The sequence below is a fragment of the Quercus robur genome, chromosome 1, assembly GCF_932294415.1.
Source record: "Quercus robur chromosome 1, dhQueRobu3.1, whole genome shotgun sequence".
Lineage (NCBI taxonomy): Eukaryota > Viridiplantae > Streptophyta > Magnoliopsida > Fagales > Fagaceae > Quercus > Quercus robur.
The window spans coordinates 1,005,388-1,030,434 of NC_065534.1; the positions used below are offsets into that span (position 1 = coordinate 1,005,388).

The 25,047-nt window shown below is 38.7% G+C and overlaps 1 protein-coding gene and 1 long non-coding RNA gene across 3 annotated transcripts; one reads left to right on the plus strand and one right to left on the minus strand.

Moving 5' to 3' along the window:
• Positions 1–5,179: 5,179 nt before the first annotated feature.
• On the minus strand, positions 5,180–5,995 carry LOC126714756 (uncharacterized). Its single transcript, XR_007651671.1, has 2 exons — positions 5,906–5,995; positions 5,180–5,789 (listed from the first exon to the last, which is right to left on the minus strand). It is a non-coding gene; the product is annotated as an uncharacterized LOC126714756 (long non-coding RNA).
• Positions 5,996–22,899: 16,904 nt separating this feature from the next.
• LOC126713420 (uncharacterized) lies at positions 22,900–24,553 on the plus strand. 2 transcript variants are annotated; one of them, XM_050413176.1, is made up of 2 exons: positions 22,900–23,391; positions 23,465–23,975. In XM_050413176.1, the coding sequence occupies exons 1-2, from the start codon at positions 23,307–23,309 to the stop codon at positions 23,920–23,922; spliced, it is 543 nt and encodes a 180-aa protein (XP_050269133.1). In that variant the 5' UTR covers positions 22,900–23,306; the 3' UTR covers positions 23,923–23,975. The 2 variants fall into 2 exon arrangements, with proteins under 2 accessions (XP_050269133.1, XP_050269141.1); XM_050413184.1 differs by having other exon boundaries at positions 23,269–23,391; positions 23,465–24,553.
• Positions 24,554–25,047: the final 494 nt, after the last annotated feature.

Genomic DNA, 25,047 nt, shown 5'->3' on the forward strand with positions numbered 1-25,047 from the left:
CGACTACTGCTCTACCAGAAGAAGAAAGAGCGGGAAGATCACTAACCGCCTCTAACAGATTCCTAACAGATTTTCCTATTTACAAGCTACCAATAATCATTAGCCATCTGTCTAATAACTCAGCCAACTCTCCCACATGCATGTCACGTGCTCCACTTATCCTTTTAATACTACGAGTAGCTTTCTTAGCAAAACACCAATACTACTGTCGTTTAGTCTTATAACTTTCTTCTGTTCTTTAGTCTTCTTTACACGAGCCTTGCTGACTTTCTTCATCACTGCTCCATTCTTATTCTTTTGATCATGTTTCTTAATAGTCCCCCTCAAGACCAGAGCTGCCTCTGAAGTGGAAACAGCTACTGTGTCTTGGAAAGGCTTTGGATAAATGATACAATTACTGAATATGTTCAGCAAACCCAATCTACTTATCAAATTCATGAAAGCTGATACACCTAAAGCCTTTGTAAACACATCTGCTAACTGCATATCTGTCTTGACATGGAAAGTCTTGATCATGCCTGATTGAATCTTCTCCCTTATCAAATGACAGTCAACTTCAATGTGCTTTGTTCTCTCATGAAACACGGGGTTCGCAGCTATGTGTAAGGCAGCCTTATTGTCACAATATAAAAATGCAGCTTTTGAATGTTGAATTCTGAAATCCTCAAGTAAAAAGAAAAGCCAAGTGATTTCACAGCAAGTTGATGCCATGGATCTGTACTCAGCCTCAGCTGAGGATCTTGAAACAACACTTTGCTTCTTGGATCTCCATGAAATCAAATTGTCTCCAAGAAATACACAATATCCTGTAACTGACTTTCTTGTATCTGGGCAACCTGCCCAATCTGAATCACAGAATGCTTTCAACTGGAAATCTGATTGAGCTGAGAAGAAGATGCCCTGCCCTGGAGTACCTTTAACATACTGTAGAACCCTGTATGCTGCTAGTAAATGGGGCTGCCTTGGTGCACTTAAGAACTGACTTAGCCTATTTACAGCAAAGCATATGTCAGGTCTAGTCAAGGTTAGATACATCAATCTACCAATCAGCCTTCTATATTGGGATGGATCATCAATCAAGCTGCCTTCACCCTTGGACAACTTAACATGTTGCTCCATAGGGGTTTTCATAGGCTTGCAACCAAGCATTCCTGCATCAGTCAGCACCTCTAAAGCATATTTTCGTTGGTTAAGGCTTATCCCTTTCTCATTTCTAGCCACTTCTAACCCCAAGAAATATTTCAAACCACCTAGATCTTTTATACCAAACTTAGTATCCAAGATATTTTTCAGGTTTGTCACACATTGGGCATCATTACCAGTGATCAAAATGTCATCTACATATACCAAAAGGGCTGTGAAACTTGAACCCTTTAAGTGCACAAAAAGAGCATAATCTGACTTGGATTGTACAAAACCAAGTTCACTAATTGTGGCTGATAATTTTGCATGCCATTGTCTGCTTGCTTGCTTCAAACCATAAAGGGACTTTCTCAACTTACACACAAGGGGTCTACAACCAGAACCAGCAACTAAAGCATCTGAACCAGCAACTGAACCAGCAACTGAACCATTAACAGAATAGTCCCCCTTGCTGTGAAATCCCTGGGGCAAAGACATGTACACTTCCTCATCTAAATCCCCATGTAAGAAAGCATTATTTACATCTAATTGATGTAAAGGCCACCCTTTGACAGCAGCAATGCTCAACAAGACCCTGACAGAGACTGATTTAGCAACAGGAGAAAAAGTCTCAGAATAATCCAAGCCTTCCTGTTGAGTATAGCCCTTTGCCACCAACCGAGCCTTGTATCTCTCCACTGAACCATCAGGATTGTATTTGATTCTATAAACCCACTTACAACCAATTGGACATTTACCAAAAGGCAAAGGTACAATGTCCCAAGTGTGATTCATCTCCAATGCTGAAATCTCCTTGTCCATTGTAGCTTGCCAGGCCTTAGACTTCACAGCTTGATGGAAAAACTCAGGTTCAACCTCAGCATGTACAGCAAGGGCAAAGGAATGATGGGAGAGTCCAATGTTAGCATAAGAAAGATGGTCAGCAATATCATATGGACTTCCTGAAGGGGGCTTGTGAGAAATGGAGTTGCAGGAGTAATCTTGCAAATAAGATGGAAGTCTATGTGGCCTAGTAGATTTTCTAAGTTGAATAGATGAAGTATCAGGAATTTGGGAGTCCAAAACAGGAGTAGGAATAGGGTCTAAGGATGCAGCAGGTTGGGCAGAGACAACATCTGTAACACATGTGCCAAGTTGTCTAGATTGAAAAGGACTAGGTTCATTTGGTAAGGGAATTGAATCTGTGGGAGTAGGAATAGGTATGACAAGTGGAGAAATTGAGTGAAAAGGATCAATGTGCTGAGAAAATAAATCTGATTGAAAAGGAAAAATAGTCTCATGGAAATGTACATCTCTTGAAACAAAAACTGAATGTGTAGCAAGGTCCATCACTTTATATCCTTTAATTCCAAGGGGGTAACCCAAAAACACACACTTTACTGCCCTTGGTGAGAATTTGTGCCTGTGATGTGCAAGTGTGGAAGCATAACAAAGGCAACCAAAGACTTTGAGATGGGAAAAGGATGGAACTTGACCAAATAAAACCTCATAAGGTGTTTTGTTCTCAAGGACAGAAGAGGGGAGTCTGTTTATGAGGTATACAGCAGTGAGTACACATTCTCCCCAATATGCTAAAGGCACATTTGATTGAAATTTAAGTGCTCTAGCTACATTGAGAATATGTTGATGTTTCCTTTCTACAATGGAGTTTTGTTGAGGGGTTTCAACACAACTTAAATGATGAAGTATGCCTTTGGACTTGAAAAAATCTTTCAACAGAAACTCTGTACCATTATCTGTCCTAATGCACTTAATCTTTCTATTGAATTGAGTTTCAACAAAAACATAGAAATGTGGTAATAGGACTTGTGTTTCTGACTTAGACTTCAACAAATATATCCAAGTGCATCTAGAGAAATCATCAACTATTGTAAGGAAATATTTGTAACCATCTACGGTGGGAATAGAGAAAGGACCCCACAAATCACAATGAACAAGATCAAATGGAAAAATAGAAATATTATTGCTAGAAGGAAAGGGCAATCTTTTCTGTTTTGCTATTGGACATACATCACAATGAGCATTCTTATTACGCTGTACAAAAGGCACAATTTTATTTAAAAGCTCAAGTTTACCACTTGAAGGGTGCCCTAGCCTGAAATGCCAAAGATCAAGCTGAGTACAAACAGAATGACAGAAAGGCAAAGCTGGAACATGAGTCAAATCCTTGTTAGTGAATTTGGTATCCAGCAGGTACAATCCATTTTGCTCTCTACCCAGACCAATCGTGCTCCAAGGAGCAAGATCCTGAATGAAGCAAAATGAACCAAGAAAAATAAGGCAGTAAGCTTGTGTTTTGTTCAATTGACTGACTGAAATTAAATTGAAAGTGAAAGAAGGAACACACAACACATCAGTGAGGATTAGAGTTTCTGTGAGATGTACAGTTCCAATGTGAGTTACTAAAGCCTTTTCACCATTAGGTAAGTGAACAAAAGAGTTAGAGACACAAGTGACAGAGCTAAAAACTGATATGGAGTGCACCATATGATCAGTGGCTCCTGTGTCAATGATCCAACTGCTATTGTGAAAAGCTGATCTATTAACTAGCTTGGCATTAAAAACAGTGGAATTTGGTATGGGAATGGTTGAAGGACAAAAGACTTTACCTGAAAAGTTATTCAGATAGTTTGAGGTAGAGGCACTTAATGCCAATGGCTGCTGTGAAGTGCCTGCTCCTCCAGAAGGTAAGCTAGCTGACTGCTGAGAGGTTGAATGCTGAGTATCACCAACAGACTGTGAATTCAAGAAAGCCAAGAGCTGCTCACATTGTGACTTGGAGATTGGAAACTGTGGAAATGAAGAGCTTAAACCTTCACTGGTTTGAGCATGAGTGACATTCCCAAAAGTTGGCACCTGATTCCCAAATCCTGGTACTTGATTATGAGTAACTTGATTTGCCATAGACTTATTTCTGAATTTAAATCCTGGTGGAAACCCGTGTAGCCTATAGCACTTCTCCACAGTATGCCCTGATTTCCCACAATGAGTGCAGATTGGTCCTTCCTTCTTGAAATTTCCTCTGCCATTGTGTTTTGGACCAGATCTTGCATCAGAATAGAATGCTGTGGCTTCAATTGGATGAGTTGTGACTGCTCCTGAGAAATCACCATTCTTGAAGCTTCTTTGTTTTTCTTCTTGCAAGATTAAGGAAAGAACTTTGTTGATGTCTGGTAAGGGCTCATAAAGCAAAATTTGGCCTCTAATTGCTGAATAGGAATCATTTAATCCCATTAAGAATCTCATCACCTGATCACGTTCACTGAGATCTGAACCAATCCTTTGAGATCCACAAGTACAGAGACACTTGCAAAGAGGAATGGTTTGATAATTGGCCAACTCATCAACTAAGGCTTTGAACTTTGTATAATAATCCTCCACTGAGAATTGGCCTTGCACAAGATAGGCAGACTCCTTTTGAAGCTCAAAGATTCTTGGTCCACTTTTCTGAGAAAATCTGTGGCGCAAATCAAGCCAGATTGCTCTAGCATTATCTGTGTACATGATACTAGAACCAATTCCAGGTGAAACTGAGTTGATGATCCAACTCAAAACAGCCATGTTGCATCGAGTCCACAAAATGAATTGTGGAGATTCTGGATCTGGAATTGGTATTGTACCATCGATAAATCCAATTTTATGTCTCACAGTGAGGGAAATGATCATCGATCTAGCCCATGGAAAATAGTTCCTTCCACCAACCAATTTTTCAGAAACAAGATGGACTGTGTTACTGTCACTGCTGCTAAGAAGAAATGGATTGACTGAATCTTCATTCACAGTAGAAGAAGATTGATTGTTAGAAGAAGTTTGATTATTGGATGCTTCTTCTGTGGACGCCATTAACGGAGCTTAGAATCTTGGAGAAAACAAGATGAATTTTGGAAATTCGAATCGGAAATCAAAGAAAAACTTTCTGATCTGATTTGTTTAGTGCTCTGATACCATGTTAAAATCAGAAACTAAAACAGAGTATTCAAAATCAAGCAAAAGAAATTGAAGAAAGTGCGAGAGACTTCAAGAATCAGAGAGAGAATTTTCTGAGTAAGAGAGAAAATTCTTATTGCTTAATTTCTGTATTACAAGAAGTGAATGAATTACAATGCACTGCTTTATATTTATACTACGACTACTGCTCTACCAGAAGAAGAAAGAGCGGGAAGATCACTAACCGCCTCTAACAGATTCCTAACAGATTTTCCTATTTACAAGCTACCAATAATCATTAGCCATCTGTCTAATGACTCAGCCAACTCTCCCACATGCATGTCACGTGCTCCACTTATCCTTTTAATACTACGAGTAGCTTTCTTAGCAAAACACCAATACTATTGTCGTTTAGTCTTATAACTTTCTTCTATTCTTTAGTCTTCTTTACACGAGCCTTGCTGACTTTCTTCATCACTGCTCCATTCTTATTCTTTTGATCATGTTTCTTAATACATTGCTGCTGGAGTCTCTTCTAACATGTCTTCTTGGTTTCCTTCCAAATCTTCTGACAGAACTAGCTCTTAACATATCTTCTTCTGTAGTTCTTCTGATTGGAACTGTTCCTTCTGGACATGACTCCCCAGAAAGACTCCATAACTGAACGTTTTCTTCTAAAATGCCTGATGGGCTATGGCCTTTGGTCTATCCGTCGGATCCTATAAATTTAAGCAAAGAAATTCACACTCTGATTACTTTGAAATCACTAGCTTGGCTCCAAAATATGAGTTATGAAAACCTTCAAATAAATTGCCGAAAGTGATGTTAAACTTACCAATGGTTTTTGACCTTTGAGTTGAGTGTGATCAAAAGCTGGTTGTAGATGAGACACAGCGCAATCTTTTATATCATCATCATGGCTCTGCAGCAACAAAAAACAAGAACATTAAGTCCAAAACAAGTGCAAGAAAAAACAGAGGAAGTGAAGGTTTAGTCCTACATAAAAAAAAAAAAAAAAAAAAAAAAAAAAAAAAAAAAAAAAAAACAGCATTAATAGAGAAGTGTAAAATACATGCCTGAATTGTCTTCGCTTGTTGATCTTGCTGAGACGAGAAGCTATTATTTTGGGCTTTTTCAACTCTTCGTTTGGCCGGAAAGTTTGGCTGGATGCACGGCCTTCAATGGTTTCAAATAAATGAACCGGACAAACCAAAGAAAAAACAAGAAGAAACCAAACAAAAATGGGAATGATTGGGGAGATCCTACACCAACTAGATGCCATGTTTGAGAAATTTCCTCGTGCTGTCGTTCCTTTTGCAATTTCCTTTTGTGTTTGTGCACATTGGTGTTGTCTTCTTCTGTGTTCAAAATGATGCCATTTACTCCTAGATTTTCTCCATGAAGACACACCTCCCAGCAAATCCATCCAAGGCTAAAATGACTATTCTAGGAGAACCCAATTCACGCTCTCACCATTTCCAAAGCTTTGGAGATCCCAGGATAACGAAAACAAACTTCTATTCTATTTCTATTTCTATTTCTATTCTATTCTCTCTCTCTCTCTCTCTTCACACACCTTCTAATACCTTGGTTTTATGTTGACAACTTGAAGTCCCAGGCGTGAGTTGATTAAAAAACACACACAAATGGGTTGGGTTTTCTAGTGGGTTGATTAAAGTTTTACCCATGCGATGTTGCTTTTTATAATCTAGTGGGTTTTTCTTGACGCGAGGCATCTCTTTTTTTTTGATAAGCACGCAAGGCATCTCTTTCATTCTGATACAGGTAAAACATTTCAGAAGTTCAAGCTCAACACGTACTCTATACATTATCCATTTATGGAAAGCTAACTACATCTACGACAAAGAGTTGGGCCTTAGGGTAATTTTCATATGCTCCAGGAATAATGCTACTTTTCTCACATGACGGGTGGACCTCAGGCTGGAACCCACGCATAGCAAGTCAGAATTAATGTCCCATCTACAACAAAGAATGCAGTTTAATATTGAGCATTGAGAAATGCTAAGGACACCAATTTTGACATAATTTGTGTTACAACTTGCCATGTGACAATTTTGACATAATTTGTATCATAACTTGTCACATGGCGAGTTGTAATCGGTAAAGATGTGTTAGTAGGCCATATAGGGACACACCTTTACCAATCACAACAAGCCGTGTAGCGAGTTGTGGCACAAAATTTTGTCAAAATTAGTGTTCTTAACATTTCTCTTGAGCCTTTGAACAACATTTGGCCTTTCAGCAAGAGAAAGCATGTTACAAACCTTTTTCTTCAAGAATTATTTGCAATGCTCTACGGAATCTATAAGGGTCTGTTTGGTTGGAGGAGTGAAAAAGTGGAAGGATGGAAAATTAGTGGAAGGATGGAAAATATTTAGTTTTCTCTCGTGTGTGTTTGGTTGGAGGGATGGAAAAGTGGGAGGGTGGAAAACTCTTTTGTTTGGTTGAAAAGAAAAGTGAGAAGATAGAAAATGTAGTTTATATAAATTGACTATTATACTGTTGTTACATAATAGATAAGAAATAGATTTATTTGTATTCATTAAATAATATAAAATTTACCAACAATTATTTTTCAACGAGAAATGTTACGTCCACAACATTTTTCATAATACTTTCACAATAAATTATATGTGGTAAGTTATTACTGATTTTAATTTGAACACTTCACTTAAATATTTATTTTCATCCATATTAGTTAGTAACAACCCACCACTTAAGAATTATTGTAAAAATATTGTAGTAGCATTTCTCAATTTCTTATCCTTTATTTTATTTTTCCCTTATCTTTTTTTTTTTTTTTTTTCATCCGCAAGTGCCTTTTTTTTTTTTTCCTCTTTTTTTCTCCTCCACACCTTTTCCTTGTCTCTATCTTCACTTTTCTTTTTATCTTTTTATCTTCACTTGTCTGGAACTTTTCCTCTTATCTTCACTTTTCTTTTTTCTTTTCTTCTCTAGCACTTCGTCTAGAGCTGTATTTTCCATCTTCACTTTTCTTTTTCCTTTTATTTTCTAGCACTATGTCTACTCCAGAGCATTCAAGAAGCACCACTGCATGTCCTCTTCCCACTGAGGCTCAGATGGGTCAGTTTTGCTCTTTTTTTTTTTGTTCTAATTTGATTAGTTTTAAAATTTTGATTTGAGTTTGTATTTTGATTAAGGGTCCGTTTGGTTGGAGGAGTGGAAAAGTGGGAGGATGGAAAATTAGTGGGAGGATAGAAAATATTTAGTTTTCCCTCGTGTGTGTTTGGTTGGAGGAATGGAAAAGTGGGAGGGTGGAAAACTCTTTTGTTTGGTTGAAAAGAAAAGTGAAAGGATAGAAAACGTAGTTTACATAAATTGACTATTATACTCTTCTTACATAATAGGTAAGAAATAGATTTATTTGTACTCATTAAATAATATAAAATTTACCAACAACTATATTTTTCAATGAGAAATGTTCCGTCCACAACATTTTTCATAATACTTTCACAATAAATTATATGTGGTAAGTTATTACTAATTTTAATTTGAACACATTACTTAAATATTTCTTTGCATCCGTATTAGTTAGTAACAACCCACCACTTAAGAATTATTGTAAAAATATTGTAGTAGCATTTCTCAATTTCTTATCTTTTATTTTATTTTTCCCTTATCTCTTTTTTTTTTTTCCTCTTTTTTTCTCCTCCACACCTTTCCCTTGTCTCTATCTTTACTTTTCTTTTTTTCTTTTTATCTTCACTTGTCTGGAGCTTTTCCTCTTATCTTCACTTTTCATTTTTCTTTTCTTCTCTAGCTCTTCGTCTAGAGCTGTATCTTCAATCTTCACTTTTCTTTTTCCTTTTCTTCTCTAGCACTACGTCTACTCCAGAGTATTCAAGAAGCATCACTGCATGTCCTCTTCCCACTGAGGCTCAGATGGGTCAGTTTTGCTCCTTTTTTTTTTTTTTTTTTTGGTTCTAATTTGATTAGTTTTAAAATTTTGATTTAAGTTTGTATTTTGATTAAATTAAAATACAAACTCAAATCAAAATTTTAAAACTAATCACATTAGAACAAAAAAAAAAAAAAAAAAAAGAGAAAAACTGACCCATCTGAGCCTTAGTGGGAAGAGGATATGCAGTGGTGCTTCTTGAATGCTCTGGAGTAGACGTAGTGCAAGAGAAGAAAAGAAAAAAGAAAAGTGAAGATAAGAGGAAAAATAAAATAAAGAGAAAGAGATAAGGGAAAAATAAAATAACGGATAAGAAATTGAGAAATGCCACTACAATATTTTTACAATAATTCTTAAGTGGTGGGTTGTTACTAACTAATACGGATGAAAAGAAATATTTAAGTGATGTGTTCAAATTAAAATCAATAATGACTTACCACATATAATTTATTGTGAAAGTATTATGAAAAATGTTGTGCACGTAACATTTCTTATTGAAAAATATAATTGTTGGTAAATTTTATATTATTTAATGAGTACAAATAAATCTATTTCTTACCTATTATGTAACAAGGGTATAATAGTCAATTTATATAAACTACATTTTCTATCCTCTCACTTTTCTTTTCAACCAAACAAAAGAGTTTTCCACCTTCCCACTTTTTCATCCCTCTAACCAAACACACACGAAGGGAAACTAAATATTTTCTATCCTCTCACTAATTTTCCATCCTCCCATTTTTCCACTCCTCTAACCAAACGAACCCTAAGGGTTAAATATTTTTGTGATAGGGACCTTAAGCCTTGGGTCACCTAGGCCGAAAACCTAAAAAAGTATTTATTGTAGGGTTATCAAACCCAATTCTAAGAATCTCATGGGGGAGCATTTAAGCATATCTCCATTATTTATAGTAACAAAAAGAAAATATTAAAACTATATTACCAATTTTTTTACATAAGTCTCACATAAGAATGAATGTGATTAACAACATAATAAATAAATTTTAAGTTACTTTTATGTTTTGTATTTTAAAAGTTGACACATGAGTTTATAAGATTATATCTTGTAAAATTTGCGGTCACTATTGCTATTTAGTACTCGCAACAAAATGTTTCAACAATTACAGAAACCAACCAACTAATTAATAACTTGGTTTCGGCACTTAAAATATCAACCACCAAAACACATATATTACTCCTGCTTTCTTCAGCGTGAAGTTCGTCTTAGTTATTTTTTTACTATTAGACTTTGAGATTACAGTTGAGCTAATCGGTGACCTGATTTAAAGACGTCTTTTTTGTCATGTCATCACCAAAATAACTATATATATATATATATATATATATATATATATATATAAATAAAAGTAAAATTTTAGGAACTGAGACTATGCTTTTTGTTTTAATTGTTGCTGATGTTGCACTTTTTATGGATCGATTATTTAGCTATATATTTTTGTTTTCAAAATTCAAAGCCCAGAAGAATCCAACTTTGTGGTTGTGGTACAATATATATTGTGGTTTCCGGACTCATTCAAATTCACAACGGTCGGTGGGGTCTCTAGAAAAGCAATAGACACCATCGGTTCAAATTAAGGTCCATATGCCCTCCTGAGTTGGTGTTTGTTGATGTATATTATGGGCTTTAGGCCCAATTAGGTTACTTGTATAGTACACTTGTACTTGTACTACATTCTACTTGTACTGCACACATATGCCTCCTATATAAAGGCAGTGATGTATATTCTTTTATTCATGAAATACAATACAATCTTCCAGTATTTTTAACATGGTATCAGAGCCACTGCTCTGACCTTTTCTTAGCAGTCTTGTCTTCATTAGTGTGGCTTCCTTTTAACAACGCTTCCGCCATCACACTGCCGCCGCAGCCTCTCGCCGTTGAACTTCCGACGTCATCCAGCCGTCGTCCTTGGGTTCCGGACCTGCAGCCGCCGTCGTTAAGGAGTTTCACACTGCACAGACCACTGCTCCGCTGCAATTATTGCTCCGATTACGATTTTGAAGGTACCACTGAGATCGTCCAGCGCCGATCTACACATTCGTGGAAGCCTCGTCGCCATCGGAGACTGCACGCGCCCCCACGCGCCGTTCAAAGTTGCTGTTCCGCCGATCACGCGCCACCACGCGCCACAGCTTCTTTTCACGCGCCTCCACGCGCCGTCACGCGCCTCCACGCGCCACAACAGCCTCGCTGACGTCATCGCTGACGTCAGCCCTAACAGCTTGCTGACGTCACTGCTTGCGTCATCCGCTGACGTCACCTTCTGAATCTGGATTTGACCGTTGACTTCAGGTTGACTGTTGACTTTGACTGGCCGTTGACCGTTGACCGTTGACTTTTCCAGGGTTGACTTTTTCAGTCCAGGTTCTCCTTACCCAGTTTTTCGCGTAGATTTCATTTTTGCGCTCCATTTTTGCATATTTTGCTTCAAAATGAAGAATAAGGACAAGTCTTCTACCTCTTGCAACAATCGTCGCCGACAATCCAACAAACGTTTTTGCAATTTTTGCAAACGTTTTGGCCATAATATTGAGACTTGCTATCAACGCAACAAATCAGCTGTTTCCATTTCTGCTGCTACTGTTGCTAACACTGAGAGTGTCCAACCTATGGCTCCCGTCTCTGCAAAGTCTCAGTCTTCTGGATCCACTTTCACCATTTCCAGAGATGACCTTATAAATATCATCGCCAATGTCATTCGTACGGTTGGTAATGCATCTTATTCCTCTTCTCTCTCAGCTTTATCTGGTATGTCTCCTACCTCTTGGCTTATGGATTCTGCTTGTTGCAATCACATGACACCTCACTCGTCCTTATTTTCTGAGCTTAAACCTGCACCGCACCCTCTTAATATTCGCACAGCAAATGGTTCCACAATGTCTGGTCATAATATAGGTTCCGTTATGACCTCCAATCTCTCGGTTCCTGGAGTCTTTAATATTCCTGACCTTTCTTATAATTTATTTTCTGTTGGACAATTAGCTGAGTTGGGTTATCGCATTATCTTTGATTATTCTGGGTGTATTGTGCAGGATCCGAGGACGGGACAGGAGCTTGGGACTGGTCCCAGAGTTGGGCGTATGTTTCCCGTGGACAACCTTCGTCTTCCACTTGTTGCTCCTGTTTCTGTTGCTGCAGCTGCTACAGCTTCTTCAATTCCTTCCCTTGCACTTTGGCATGCTCGACTTGGTCATGCATCCTCCTCTCGGGTACAACAATTAGCTTCTAGAGGTTTGTTAGGTTCAGTGTCTACAAAAAATTTTGATTGTGTTTCGTGCCAATTAGGAAAACAACCAGCTTTGCCCTTCAATACTAGTGAATCAATATCCACTGATATCTTTGACCTTATTCATTCTGATGTTTGGGGCCCTTCTTCTGTCTCTAGTATTGGTGGGTCTCGATATTTTGTTGTCTTTGTTGATGATTACTCTCGCTATAGCTGGATTTTTAATATGAAACATCGTTCTGAATTATTGCAAGTATATTCTAATTTTGCAAAAATGGTTGAAACTCAATTTTCCAAACGCATCAAAATTTTTCGATCTGATAATGCTCTTGAATATACTCAATATGCTTTCCAAGCTGTTTTGCATTCCTATGGCACTGTTCATCAACTAACTTGTCCAGGTACCTCTCAGCAAAATGGTAGAGCCGAACGGAAACTTCGTCATATTCTTGACACTGTTCGTGCTCTTCTTCTCTCTGCCAAAGTTCCTGCCCCTTTTTGGGGCGAAGCTGCTCTTCATGCTGTTCATACTATTAATCGCATTCTGAGTCCGGTTATCCAAAATCAAACTCCATATGAGCGCCTTTTTGGGTCATCTCCAGACTATCACCACCTTCGCTCCTTTGGTTCTGCTTGTTTCGTTCTTCTTCAGCCACATGAGCATAACAAACTTGAGCCTCGGTCAAGGCTTTGTTGTTTTCTTGGCTATGGCGAAACTCAAAAGGGGTATCGGTGTTATGACCCTGTCTCTCATCGTCTTCGTGTTTCCCGCAATGTTGTCTTTTGGGAACATCGCCTCTTTGTCGAGCTCTCTCACTTTCGTGCCTCCCTATCTTCCTCCTCTGTTTTAGATCTTTTTCCAGATGAGGCACATATTCCTTCTGTAGCTGCTCCTGATCCTCTTGTAGTTGCTCCTGATTCTCTTGTAGACTTCTCTGTCCAACCACCAGATATCACTGATCCCTTTCCTAGTTCACCCTTTAATGAACAGGTGGAAGATGAACAGGTTGAAGACGAGCTACCCAACCCCAACCCTGAGCTTGGGTCCCCTGCTCCTGCTCCGCCTGAAGATCTTGCACAAGACATTCCACCTCGTCACTCAACTCGAGTAAGATCTATTCCTACACATTTACTTGACTATCATTGTTACACTGCTCTTGCTACATTACATGAGCCTCACACCTATCGTGAGGCTTCCACTGACCCTTTATGGCAGATTGCAATGAAAGAGGAACTTGATGCATTATCTAAAAACCATACTTGGGATTTGGTGACACTCCCTCCCGGGAAATCTGTGGTTGGTTGTAAGTGGATCTACAAGATTAAGACTCGCTCTAATGGGTCCATTGAGCGCTACAAAGCTCGTCTTGTTGCAAAAGGTTTTACACAGGAGTATGGGATTGATTATGAAGAGACCTTTGCTCCGGTTGCTCGTATCTCATCTGTCCGTGCTCTCTTAGCTGTTGCTGCTGCCCGTAAATGGGATCTTTTTCAGATGGATGTCAAAAATGCATTCCTTAATGGGGATTTACATGAAGAAGTTTATATGCAACCTCCTCCTGGTCTCTCTGTTGACTCAAATAAGGTTTGTTACCTTCGACGTGCACTTTATGGCCTTAAACAAGCTCCACGAGCTTGGTTTGCCAAATTCAGCTCCACCATCTCTCATTTGGGTTACATGGCCAGTCATTATGATTCTGCCTTATTTCTTCGTCGCACTGACAAAGGCACTATTTTACTTCTCCTGTATGTGGATGATATGATCATAACTGGTGATGACCTCAGTGGCATTCAAGAACTCAAGAATTTTCTCAGTCAGCAATTTGAGATGAAAGATCTTGGACATCTCAGCTACTTCTTGGGTCTTGAAATCACTCATTCTACTGATGGACTTTATCTTACTCAAGCTAAATATGCTTCTGAACTCTTGTCTCAAGCTGGACTCACTGATAGTAAGACTGTTGACACTCCAGTTGAGCTTAATGCGCATCTGACTCCCTCAGGGGGGAAACCATTGTCTAATCCCTCTCTTTACAGACGATTGGTTGGCAGCCTAGTTTATCTCACAGTTACTCGTCCAGACATCTCCTATGCTGTTCATCAGGTGAGCCAGTATCTGTCTGCTCCACGATCAACTCACTATGCTGCTGTTCTGCGCATTCTTCGATACTTGAAGGGCACCCTCTTTCATAGCCTTTTCTACTCAGCTCAGTCTCCTCTTGTACTCCGTGCATTCTCTGATGCAGATTGGGCAGGAGATCCTACTGATCGCAGGTCTACTACAGGTTACTGTTTTCTCCTTGGTTCTTCTTTGATTTCTTGGCGAAGTAAGAAACAAACTTTTGTGGCCCGCTCCAGTACTGAAGCAGAGTATCGTGCTCTTGCTGACACCACATCTGAGCTCCTTTGGTTACGATGGCTCCTTAAGGATTTGGGTGTGTCCACCTCCTCTGCTACTCCCCTCTATTGTGACAACCAGAGTGCCATTCATATTGCTCATAATGATGTCTTTCATGAACGGACTAAACACATCGAGATTGATTGTCATTTTATCCGTTATCATCTTGTCCATGGTGCTCTTAAGCTTTTCTCCGTCTCCTCCAAAGATCAACTTGCAGATATCTTCACCAAGTCAGTTCCTAAGGGACGCACTCGTGATTTGGTTGACAACCTCAAGTTGGTCTCACATCCACCTTGAGTTTGAGGGGGGCTGTTGATGTATATTATGGGCTTTAGGCCCAATTAGGTTACTTGTATAGTACACTTGTACTTGTACTACATTCTACTTGTACTGCACACATATGCCTCCTATATAAAGGCAGTGATGTATATTCTTTTATTCATGAAATACAATACAATCTTCCAGTATTTTTAAAAAGATAAAAGGGTGGTCATTTGTCATGATCATGACTTTCATATAGGAGAGAATCATTGATCACATATCATCTTCTGCACCATGTGAACTCGTCCATTGTCGAATTTAGGGTTTGAGAACAACGTAGATATATCTTTATTAAGACTTATGTGCTAATCGTGTGCTTTATTTCTCCAAATTCACTAAAAAATGTACAACATCTTTTGGTCACACTTATTTAGAACAAACAGCAAATTTTGAATTCAAACAAATGTAGAAAAGAGTTTAAGAACTTGGAGTTGCAACTCCAAGTTCTTGAACTCTTTTTTATTTGAGAGTTGAGGGGTTGCATCTAGACAGTTGTCTAGATGCAACACCTCAACTCTCAAATATATGGTTTAAAGAAAATGTGAATTAATACTATATATAATTTGAACCTCTTTTCAAAAAAAGTTATAATTTGAATCATATAATTGTGATTGTTTTTAATTGTATATGTGTATATGCACAGAGTTACACACTAATTTAAATAATGGTATGAATTTTTTGTTTTTATAAAAATTACTACTTTTTAAATAGTTGAAGATGGATATCTGTCAGGGTTTAACCTAGTGGTTGAAAGCTTGAGATGAGATGTAGACCTAGACATTCTAGGTTCGATCCTTATTAGGAGTTATCCTAGATTACCTTATACACGGTTTTGGTAGGTTGATTGTGTATTTGTGGTTTACTCCCAAAGGATGGGTTTAAAGGGCCATGCCTTGGTGATGGTCCATGTCATTAAAAAAGGAAAAAAAAAAAGAAAAAAAAAAGAGGCTAATCTTTAAAAATTACGTTAAACAATTTTTTAAAAGGCTTGTTGCTTTCCTTTCTAAAGATAAATATTTGTCAAGGCAGATGTGGACTGAACAAACACTTTGCTCAAATTGCCAAGTCATTAATTTTCATTAACCTTATATACAAAATTGTTAAACCTTTTTCCCTTCAGATGTGCTATGCAATTCCTTCTTTAAAATTTATGTTGTTGATAGCTGGTAAATGGATCTTGTTGGTCTGATATGTCTGCATGGTGTGGTTAAGGTACTGCTCACTTCACCCACTACTCCAACAGATCGAATGAAGGCCATTGTTGAAGCAGCAGGACTTGTAAGACCTTTTGCTATTTATAGCTGATGCTCCTTACCAAGATTCTTCTTTTATTTATTTAATTGTTTTGCAACTTGAACGTTCCAGCCGAAACATTAGGCTTCTACATTAGTTATGCATTATCATTAAAAAAAAAAAGAAGAAGACATTATTACAAAAGTTGGTGTTCGTTTTGATGTTGAAATTATTTTTATAATGTACCCTGTAACTTACAGGCTGTAAGACAATGAAGTTATTGACACATATTTGCTATAGCCGGTTTTAGAAATTTCCCTTAGCAATGCCTATTTATGGCTCAGGGAGATTGTGAAGTTGTTGACAATGAATCCTTGGTTTTAAAATATGAAAGTTCACATCCCTTTCATGGTGTGATGTTTGCTTTAACTGGCTTGGTAAACTTCTCAAATTTTGCAAATACAAGAATCGTCTACTGACTTATAACGGTGTAAATACCCTAAAATTTAGAATTCTTATGACTGTTTTGAGTGTTTTTATGGTTCTTGAGTACAGGGATGGAGCCAGAAGTTCAATCGAAGGGGGGCGAAGTAAAAAAAAATTTATTTATTAATTTTCCATTACTAATCAAGTCAGTTGTTGCAAAGCCACTCAAACACTGCCAAAAACTCAAGTCAGTTGTTGCAAAGACACTCGTTGATACTACTAATACCTATGGAAAATTTACATTGTATCAGAGACTTAATTGGTGTTTCTTTTGAATGCTAGGTGAGCTCGGTTGGGGTCACTTGTGCCCGTGCATCCGTGAGTGATCAAATTTCACCTCTATACAAAAGCAATACCCAGATTGTGCTTGAGAGAGTTAAGGTCCAGAGGGAGTCAATCTGGTGACAATACGGCTGGTGCACAGTGTTAGCGTGATGGGTGTGGTGATTTGTGATCATGCAGGTGCTATGTGAGACTATTAGGGCCCTGATCCTCCACTTCCATCTCCAAGCCTTGGTTCTCTCCCCGTGTGTTCAATCCATTTCATGCTTAATAAAATCTGTCGTTTCCACTCAAACCCCTGCCCTTCCCCCAAAAAATATAGCCATATATATATGTTCATGTTGCCAAGGCTTGTAGTCAACAAAATACAGTTGCAAGCCTACAGCCTCTTTCTCTCTCTTTTTAGTCGTTATTTATCTGGTCATCTTCATAAACTCACACTCCCATTGCATTTTTATGTGGGTAGGAGATGCCATATGAATTAGAGCTCATTGGCCAATAGCAAGAGCACAATTTGAGACCTAAATCAACAAATTACCCCCAAAAACTTCCAAGAGATCCATTCGAGATCTAAGTTTGTGAACAAAGGATAATAATATCACTTTTAGTTAATAACTCACCCAGTTATATTCATGTGAACTCTGCTCTATGCCTAGACGTAGACAATTACAATGAATTGACGGTTCTACCACTACAATAATACCCAAATATTCATGAGAGAATCATGGAAAATTTGCTAATGACCTTTAAATTAAGTGGGTAACATCACCCTATTACTTCGATTTTTCAGCTTTCCAAAAAATCCACAATGTCATTCAATATGCTCTTCTATGATTCATTTCTTCTCATCACATTCAAACGTACACCATGAGTTACTTAAAATCCTCAAACCATTGCATAAAATAGTCAACTTTCACTATGTGAAAACACACGTGGAACTTTCAATTTTTATTCCCACAGTATAGGGAAAAATCAATACTAATCAGAGATCTAAAGCCAGAATTATTGATAAAATACCCCGCAAGACTATCAAACATTGCTGATTTACCAAAGTTTGGTCTTCCAACGATTGCGACCCTTGGAAGTAGAGATGGTCAGAGATCTGCACATTGAATCTTCTAAATAGTTGATTCTACTATTATCCAAAGTAGCCACAAAGTATATACTTCAGGACACTGAAATTAAATCTGACAAAAACAAAGAAAACAAAAAATGATCAACCCTTACAAGTTACAAAACTAGTTTCATAATTTCATTACAATCCAAATTAGTTATGTTTTGACACTAGAATTTGCCATCACATCTAACAAACTCTAACATACATAAACATTGTTAAGTATATTTACCAACTGGACAAAGAATTACTCATTCTTAGCAACAATTACAAGTTAATTTGCTTTTGACACAGCATTAGCAACAAATTACTACCGTATTCACAAAATTTTTTTTAAAAAAAAAAAAAAGATAAATGGTTACTAACATTTATAGTGGTAATTCTTTCAAAAAAAAAAAAAACATTTATAGTGGTAATTTTACTCTTGCTCTACTTTCGCTTGCTTTGGATTGGAACATTGGGCTCATCATCTGAAGCCAGGTGACTTAATTGAATGTAATAAAGAATAGAATAGAATGGAAATGAAAAGAAGGAAGACTCACCGATTGTCATTTGGCGGGGTAAGGAGCTAGTATTATCGAGCAGCATTTCTGGCTTCTTCTAAGAGAAGAGGGAGGAGAGAAAGGAAAGGGTTTTAGAATTTGGAGAGAGAGAGACAACTTTCACTTTCACTACTACTGGAAGAAGAGTAGAAGGAGCTTACTTGCATTTTTAGAACATCTTTTAAGTTTTAACATTAGATAAGATGAAGCAAAGGTCTTTGTTCATAGACCGGCTTATGTTGCCCACCTGAGGATGCAAACATCTGAAATTTAAGAGAGCAGTATAATGGACAAAAAATCCATTTATAAAGCCATACCCCCCACTTCCTACTTGCAATTGTATCCAAATTAAAAGTTGTTCTAAGATTCAAAGATTAAACACAAGGAAATGTGCATACACACTGAATATGGGAGAAACCGAGAAAGGGATTTCAAGAGTGATAACAGTGGCAAGCAACCAAAAATAATGTCAAATAAAATCTAGAGTGGAAAACATCTTAGTCGATGAAACAAAACTTTAGACAAGTGAACATTTGGAGATCATGCTAGATCATAGTTGAATTTTGTTTTCTAGTGAATTTATATATACACCATTCTATTTTAGCCCATTTTATTCAATTATTTATTGCTATAAGTCATGCCCAATTTAACCCAAAAACAGAATTTCTTACCAGGTCACTCGTCAGAGACCAAACTTCCTAGGTCAATAGGGAAGATTGGAACAAAAACTACTATTGATAATAGAGGGAAATTTACTTAAACGAGTTCAAATAGCACAGTTAGATTACATTAAACATGAAATGCTAATTATTTCAAATTATTTTTCAAGTCAAGCAAAGTGAGCTTGACCATTTAGAATTTGTAAGATTAACCATTACAAATTTAAGAATCTAAGCTAATATAGAAGGCTAAACCTCTTAATTTACCTTGTTATATGCATGAAACCCCAGAATGCATGTTCAAGTATATAGAACCTAGAAGAGCCAACCGCCATATCAACATTTATGAAGTAAGCCAAGTCTTTAGAAGTAGAGAAAGTGACTTCACACTGTAATATCACCAAACTTGTGCATGGTAAAGATATGATGAAATCTACAATAAACATTTTCTGGTATGTTGCTATTTTTTTAAGTCATATGTTAAGCCTCTCCAAAATCAATAAGTAAGGATGCCAAACTATTCTCTCTCCTAATTCTCCACAAAAGCAGGAGCCTTGTGCACAATCTGTTTATTGTCTTGTTCAAGCAACCATAACTAAACAGCATCCATTTATTATTCTCAAAATTTTGATGCATATTAAAATTAATTAACAAAGAAAAAGAAACGGTTCTTTGAAGGACCATTAAGTAGATAGAGTGCACGTATCATCTAATCATTAGCATCATGGAATATTTTGTCTTCAAACTACATTCCAATCGTGAATACTCAACATGGTTTCATTACATATTTCGCCAATGAGCTCTAGCTCAAATGGCACCTCTTTCCTTTGCAAGGTGAATGGTGAGGTCATAAATTCAAGGTTCACTGAAGGCATATGTAATTACCAATAATAATAATAAATTGTTTCATTACAAATTTTAGCTATGTACCAACCATCGGGCACTATTTGGGCCATGTAAATGAACAACCCTTTTCTTTTTTTGTTAAGTAGAGCTGCTAATTAAGCCCGTAAAGGTTCAAACCTAAAGTTCTATTTGAAAACAAGGCTTATTTAAGTTGTTATTTGTGGGGTGCCTTATTTTGAGAGGTTATATATATGCGTGGAGAGTTGCAAGATAGGGTTTCTGGTTGGATGTAGGCTAATCATTGGTTTGGATGCTTGCCATTTGAAGGCTAAGTTAGGTGGCCAGTTAATTACTGCAGTTGCTAGAGATTCTAATGAAGAATATTTCCCTCTTGCATATGCAGTAGTAGAGGTTGAAACCAAAGAATCTTGGATTTAGTTTATAAATTTGTTGGTTGCAAACATAGGTTAGAATACAAGATGGGCATTTATATTAGACTAGCAGAAGGTATGTAGTTGCATTATCATATTTTAAAGTACATTTACATATTGGACGGTCAGTTACTAACTTTACATATTTGACTAATATTGATAGGGGTTGGTGCAAACTTTCATTGATAATTGGCAGATCTAAGCTTATAATTAGCATGGTATGAATCTTTTTATTTACCTACATTTAGTTAGATTCAATTGTTTAGGTGAATTCAATTCATTATTTGATTGTATTTGTATGTAATTGGAGCTTGAGTGCATCAAGTTATATCTAATAAATAAGTTTAAGAAAATAGAGGGAAGATTATGAAAGTTGAATCAGAGATACGACCCAAAGTTATGAAAAGGTTGCATAAAGAAAAGATGGCATGCAGTAGGTGACTTCCTTATTGAGAAGGATAAGCAAAGTTTGAAGTAAAAAATGGTCTATAAAGCTTCACTATGTACTTAGCTGTATCACACTACAGTTGTAGGATGTGCGATATAGCTAGCACACCCTGTTTCCATGCAATTGCATGCATATTTTCAATAAACAAGATCCTGAGCAGTGTGTTAATAAGTGTTTCCAGGTCTCTACATACAAGGCCTGCTATGAGCTAATCATAGCACCTATTATCGGGCAAAATACGTGGAAACCCAATGGTGTCTGATGACGTCGAAAATTGTCACCAATGGGTCACATCGTACTCGCGACTCGAAACGAACCTGCACGACAGAAGCAATCGAAAGAAGTCCTTCAGAGAGCACCGGTGTGGTGCCGGCCAAAAGCTCTCCGACGGTCAAGTTAGAATTCTTCTGTTTTACTTAGAGCGTTAGAGAGGGTCAATTAAAGCGTACTTCGATTTCTGAGGGTGGTAGGCCTTTTTATAGTGACAAAGGGTTGACTTTTCTTCTTGGTTTCCAAATCTTTCCCATATGGGACTCTAATACAAATTCCTCTGAGCGTGGTGAGCAAGGATTTCCATTTTTAGATCTTAAGGCTTTTCTAGGCGATATGGACTTCGGATCATGGGCCCTTACTATGTCTGTCAGCAATGGGCCTTCGAAGCGCAGGGGATCATCTTTATACAGGCCCACCAGTTCCGATCCGTCAGGCCCACTAAGATAGGCCCATCAAGTTTTATATTTTATCATCTTCAGTTGCCCCCTTCACCCCAATGGTCCGTCACCTTTTAGGTCAAAGGATCAATGGGGTGACGATCCTTACGTATGGGTATGACGGGCATCTTATAACGGATTCATGCAAGATAGGATGACGGCTCCAGATGGATCAACCCGTCAGAGGAAGATTCATCAAGTTGACGGTTACATGATGGGTACAAATCTGTTGGTGCGTACTGACAGGTTGTCAGCATTTATTAAGCATGCCACGTGTCACACTCTGAATGGCCGTTGTATAGGATCGAAGCGTCGCTTCGTCTTCCGTGCATCTCCTATATATATAAGGCGCCTCACTCTCTCATTTTTCAATTTTCAATCAGAAATCGTTTGTCAGAGCGAAGCCGTCAACCTTGTCAGAGCAATCCGTCGAGGAAGAGCATCTACTGATTAACCCAACTGTCACCTCTCCTCTGCTAAGTGTGGTAAGTACTTCTAATATACTATAATTAAGTTACATTTCCGTCCATGCATTGTTGTTAGGCTTTCCATACCCGTCAATACTTTCAAACCCGTCGGTCTTAGGTTTTACCGTCAATTGTAGGAAATGTCTAGTGCGTCAAGTAACCAGTCGGTGGTTCGTGATGGGACGGAATACGAGGATGTATACCCGTCCGGTCATAAAGACCAAGAGAGCCCCGGCGAAGATAGGAGTCCGTCTGCCTCTTCTTCCTCCTCAACAAATGAGGATGTGGAGATAGTTGAAATAGAGGGTTCTAAGGACGACGGGGATCAAGCACTGGAGTCCGTTGTAGGTGCTGATGGACTAAGGCAGTTCATCATGTTGCCAGAGTGGACGGTGCATAGGTTTACATCCGTCATCCGGGAGAAACATTTCAGCACTTTCAGAACCAACTTCCAAATCCCGGATTACGTTTCTATCCGTCTGCCATATGCGTCGGAGAAGTGTTACTATGAAGGGGTAGACGGTGTCGGAGTGTACGAGCAGGCATTGAAGGCTGGACTTCGATTCCCGCTTTCTACACTTCATAGGGAACTTTTGCAATATCTGGGGTTGTCCGTCACCCAGATATCCTCTAACGCCTGGAGGGTCTTCATAGCCATGGAGATTCTTTACGGTGCAATGTCGGATGGAGAAAGGAAACTGATGGTCCGTGAATTTCTTCACTGTTACCGTCCAGACGAGATTTCTGGATCAAGGGGGATGTATAGTTTTGCTAGTCGGAGCCCCTTGTTGAAGGTGATCTTTGAGACCCCAGACTCAAATAGAGACTGGAAGAGTCGCTATTTCTTCCTAGAGGGTGACAGATGGATGAGCCGTCCAGGGGAGACGGAGTACATGCCCGTCGACACAACCTGGGCAGTGATAAATCAATCGTGTATGCATCCGTCTTAATTTTGTAATGCTTTTCGTATCCGTCCATCTTTATGTGTATATCTTGATCGTCTTTCTCTGCAGGTCGACGGCGCCCACAAGTCAGCCTTGAGGAATTTAGTTTCCTTGAAAAGATTTGCAGAAAAACTACGCCGGAGGAAAGGACTTGGGCTAAGTTAATGAACCCGAGGACCATACATTGGTACTGCGACGGTCCTGAGCCCACCCAAGAGGCGATTAGATACGACGAGCGAGTTCACAGACGTAAGCCCGTCAACTTTACTTTGCCATTTAACTGAATTCACTTAGTTTTAATTACATCCGTCGTAATTTGCAGAGATGGAAGACGCAAAAAGGAGAGCTTTGATCAAATCCCAAGCCGTCAAGAAGAGGGAATCCGGCGAGGTGGTACCTAAGGTGTCGGCTTCAGCCCCTAAGAGGAAACCGACATCAAAATCCGACCGTCCATTTAAGCAACCAAAGGTCTCTCTTGAACCTGTGGTCGGTTTAATGGCTGAGGGTAACAAGACCGTCACCCCAGCTAAGCAGGGGACGGGTAAAGGATTGATGACGGCCCCAGACGGTAAGCAAGAGAGACCTCCTTCCCTTCTCCGCGACGACTCCAAGTATGCATTGGAGAAGCTGTCGTCCATCATCACGGCGGAAGACTATGAAGATCTTGGAAACCACTCAACGGAAGCCATGGGGGAGACGGGCCTCTTTGCCGTTGCTCAGGTTGGTTATGTCCGTCAAATAAGTTTGTTTTTCTTTTTCGTTGTCATTTACATTATGTGACGGGCTCTTTTCTATTCGCAGTCCTTGGTCATGATGAAGGGACTACTGGACCGGTGTCTCAACTGTGAGAGTACCTTGGACCGGGTGCACGCGAAGGCGGAGCAGACGGAGGAAGAGCTCGGACAACTCCATAAATGGAGGTCCAAGATGGAGAAGAAGCTGGAGCTTTCTGAGAAGGCAAGGAAGGAGCTGGAGGAGAAGAGGGTCCCTGCGTTGACGGTCATAGAGAAAAAGGAGGCGGAGATCAAAGAACTCAAGGAAGAGATCCGTCATGTGAAAGAGGTAGCCGTCGAGGAGTACCGAAGCTCAGAGTCATGCTTGGGCGAGCTGTCAGATTCTTTCCTTCAAGGCTTCGATGATTCTCTCCGTCAGGTCAAGAAGGCCTATCCAGAGCTGGATTTGTCAATGGTCAAACTTGAGGACCAAGCCCAGACTTCTGCCCTCCCCGTCGCCTCCGAAAATACGGAGGACCTCTTTGGCGAAGACGCTGCTCAAGGAGACGGAGAGTCTGTCCCGTCGAAGGATGTCCAAGTTGCTGAACAAAAGAAAGATTAATGTCTATGTAATTTATTTTGAGAACAATCCGTCCTTTTTTTTTTTTTTTTTTATTTACATTTCAGAACAATCCGTCCTCTTTAATTGTATTAAACACTTGCCTTTGGGGCTTTTGGCTTAATGTTCATATATGCTTTCTATCATTGTTTGGTACTTTGTTTAAAGGTCCGTCCTCCTTTTTGAGGAAGGATTTTTGTGAGAATATTTGTTTATCTGTGATACTCCGTCCACATTGCAGACTTGTTATCTTGTGTTGATTGAGAATTTACATCCGTGAGGATTTTCCTTCTCCGTTTATTTTTAGAGGTTCATTATGAGGACCCGTCCACTTTGTGGCGTTGTACATCACTTTTTAAATGTAATGCCTATTTAATGGACTTGTAAAACATTTTAACGTAGTCAGTGGTCCGTCCACTTCGCTGGCATGTTCTTCCATTATTTCCGTCCACCTTGTGGACTTGAGTTATCATCCCTGTAGGACGTCATCATCCCTGTGGGATGGCCCGTCGTCCTTGTGGACTTTATTTTATGTCCGTCCATTTAAGGACTCACAGTGATCGTCCTTGTGGG

Bases quoted from the DNA above. Each gene is read 5' to 3' on its own strand.
- LOC126713420 (XM_050413176.1), top strand. From the start codon at position 23,307: ATGAACCCGAGGACCATACATTGGTACTGCGACGGTCCTGAGCCCACC. The intron at 23,392-23,464 runs GTAAGCCCGTCA...CGTAATTTGCAG, and splicing joins CGACGAGCGAGTTCACAGAC to AGATGGAAGACGCAAAAAGG.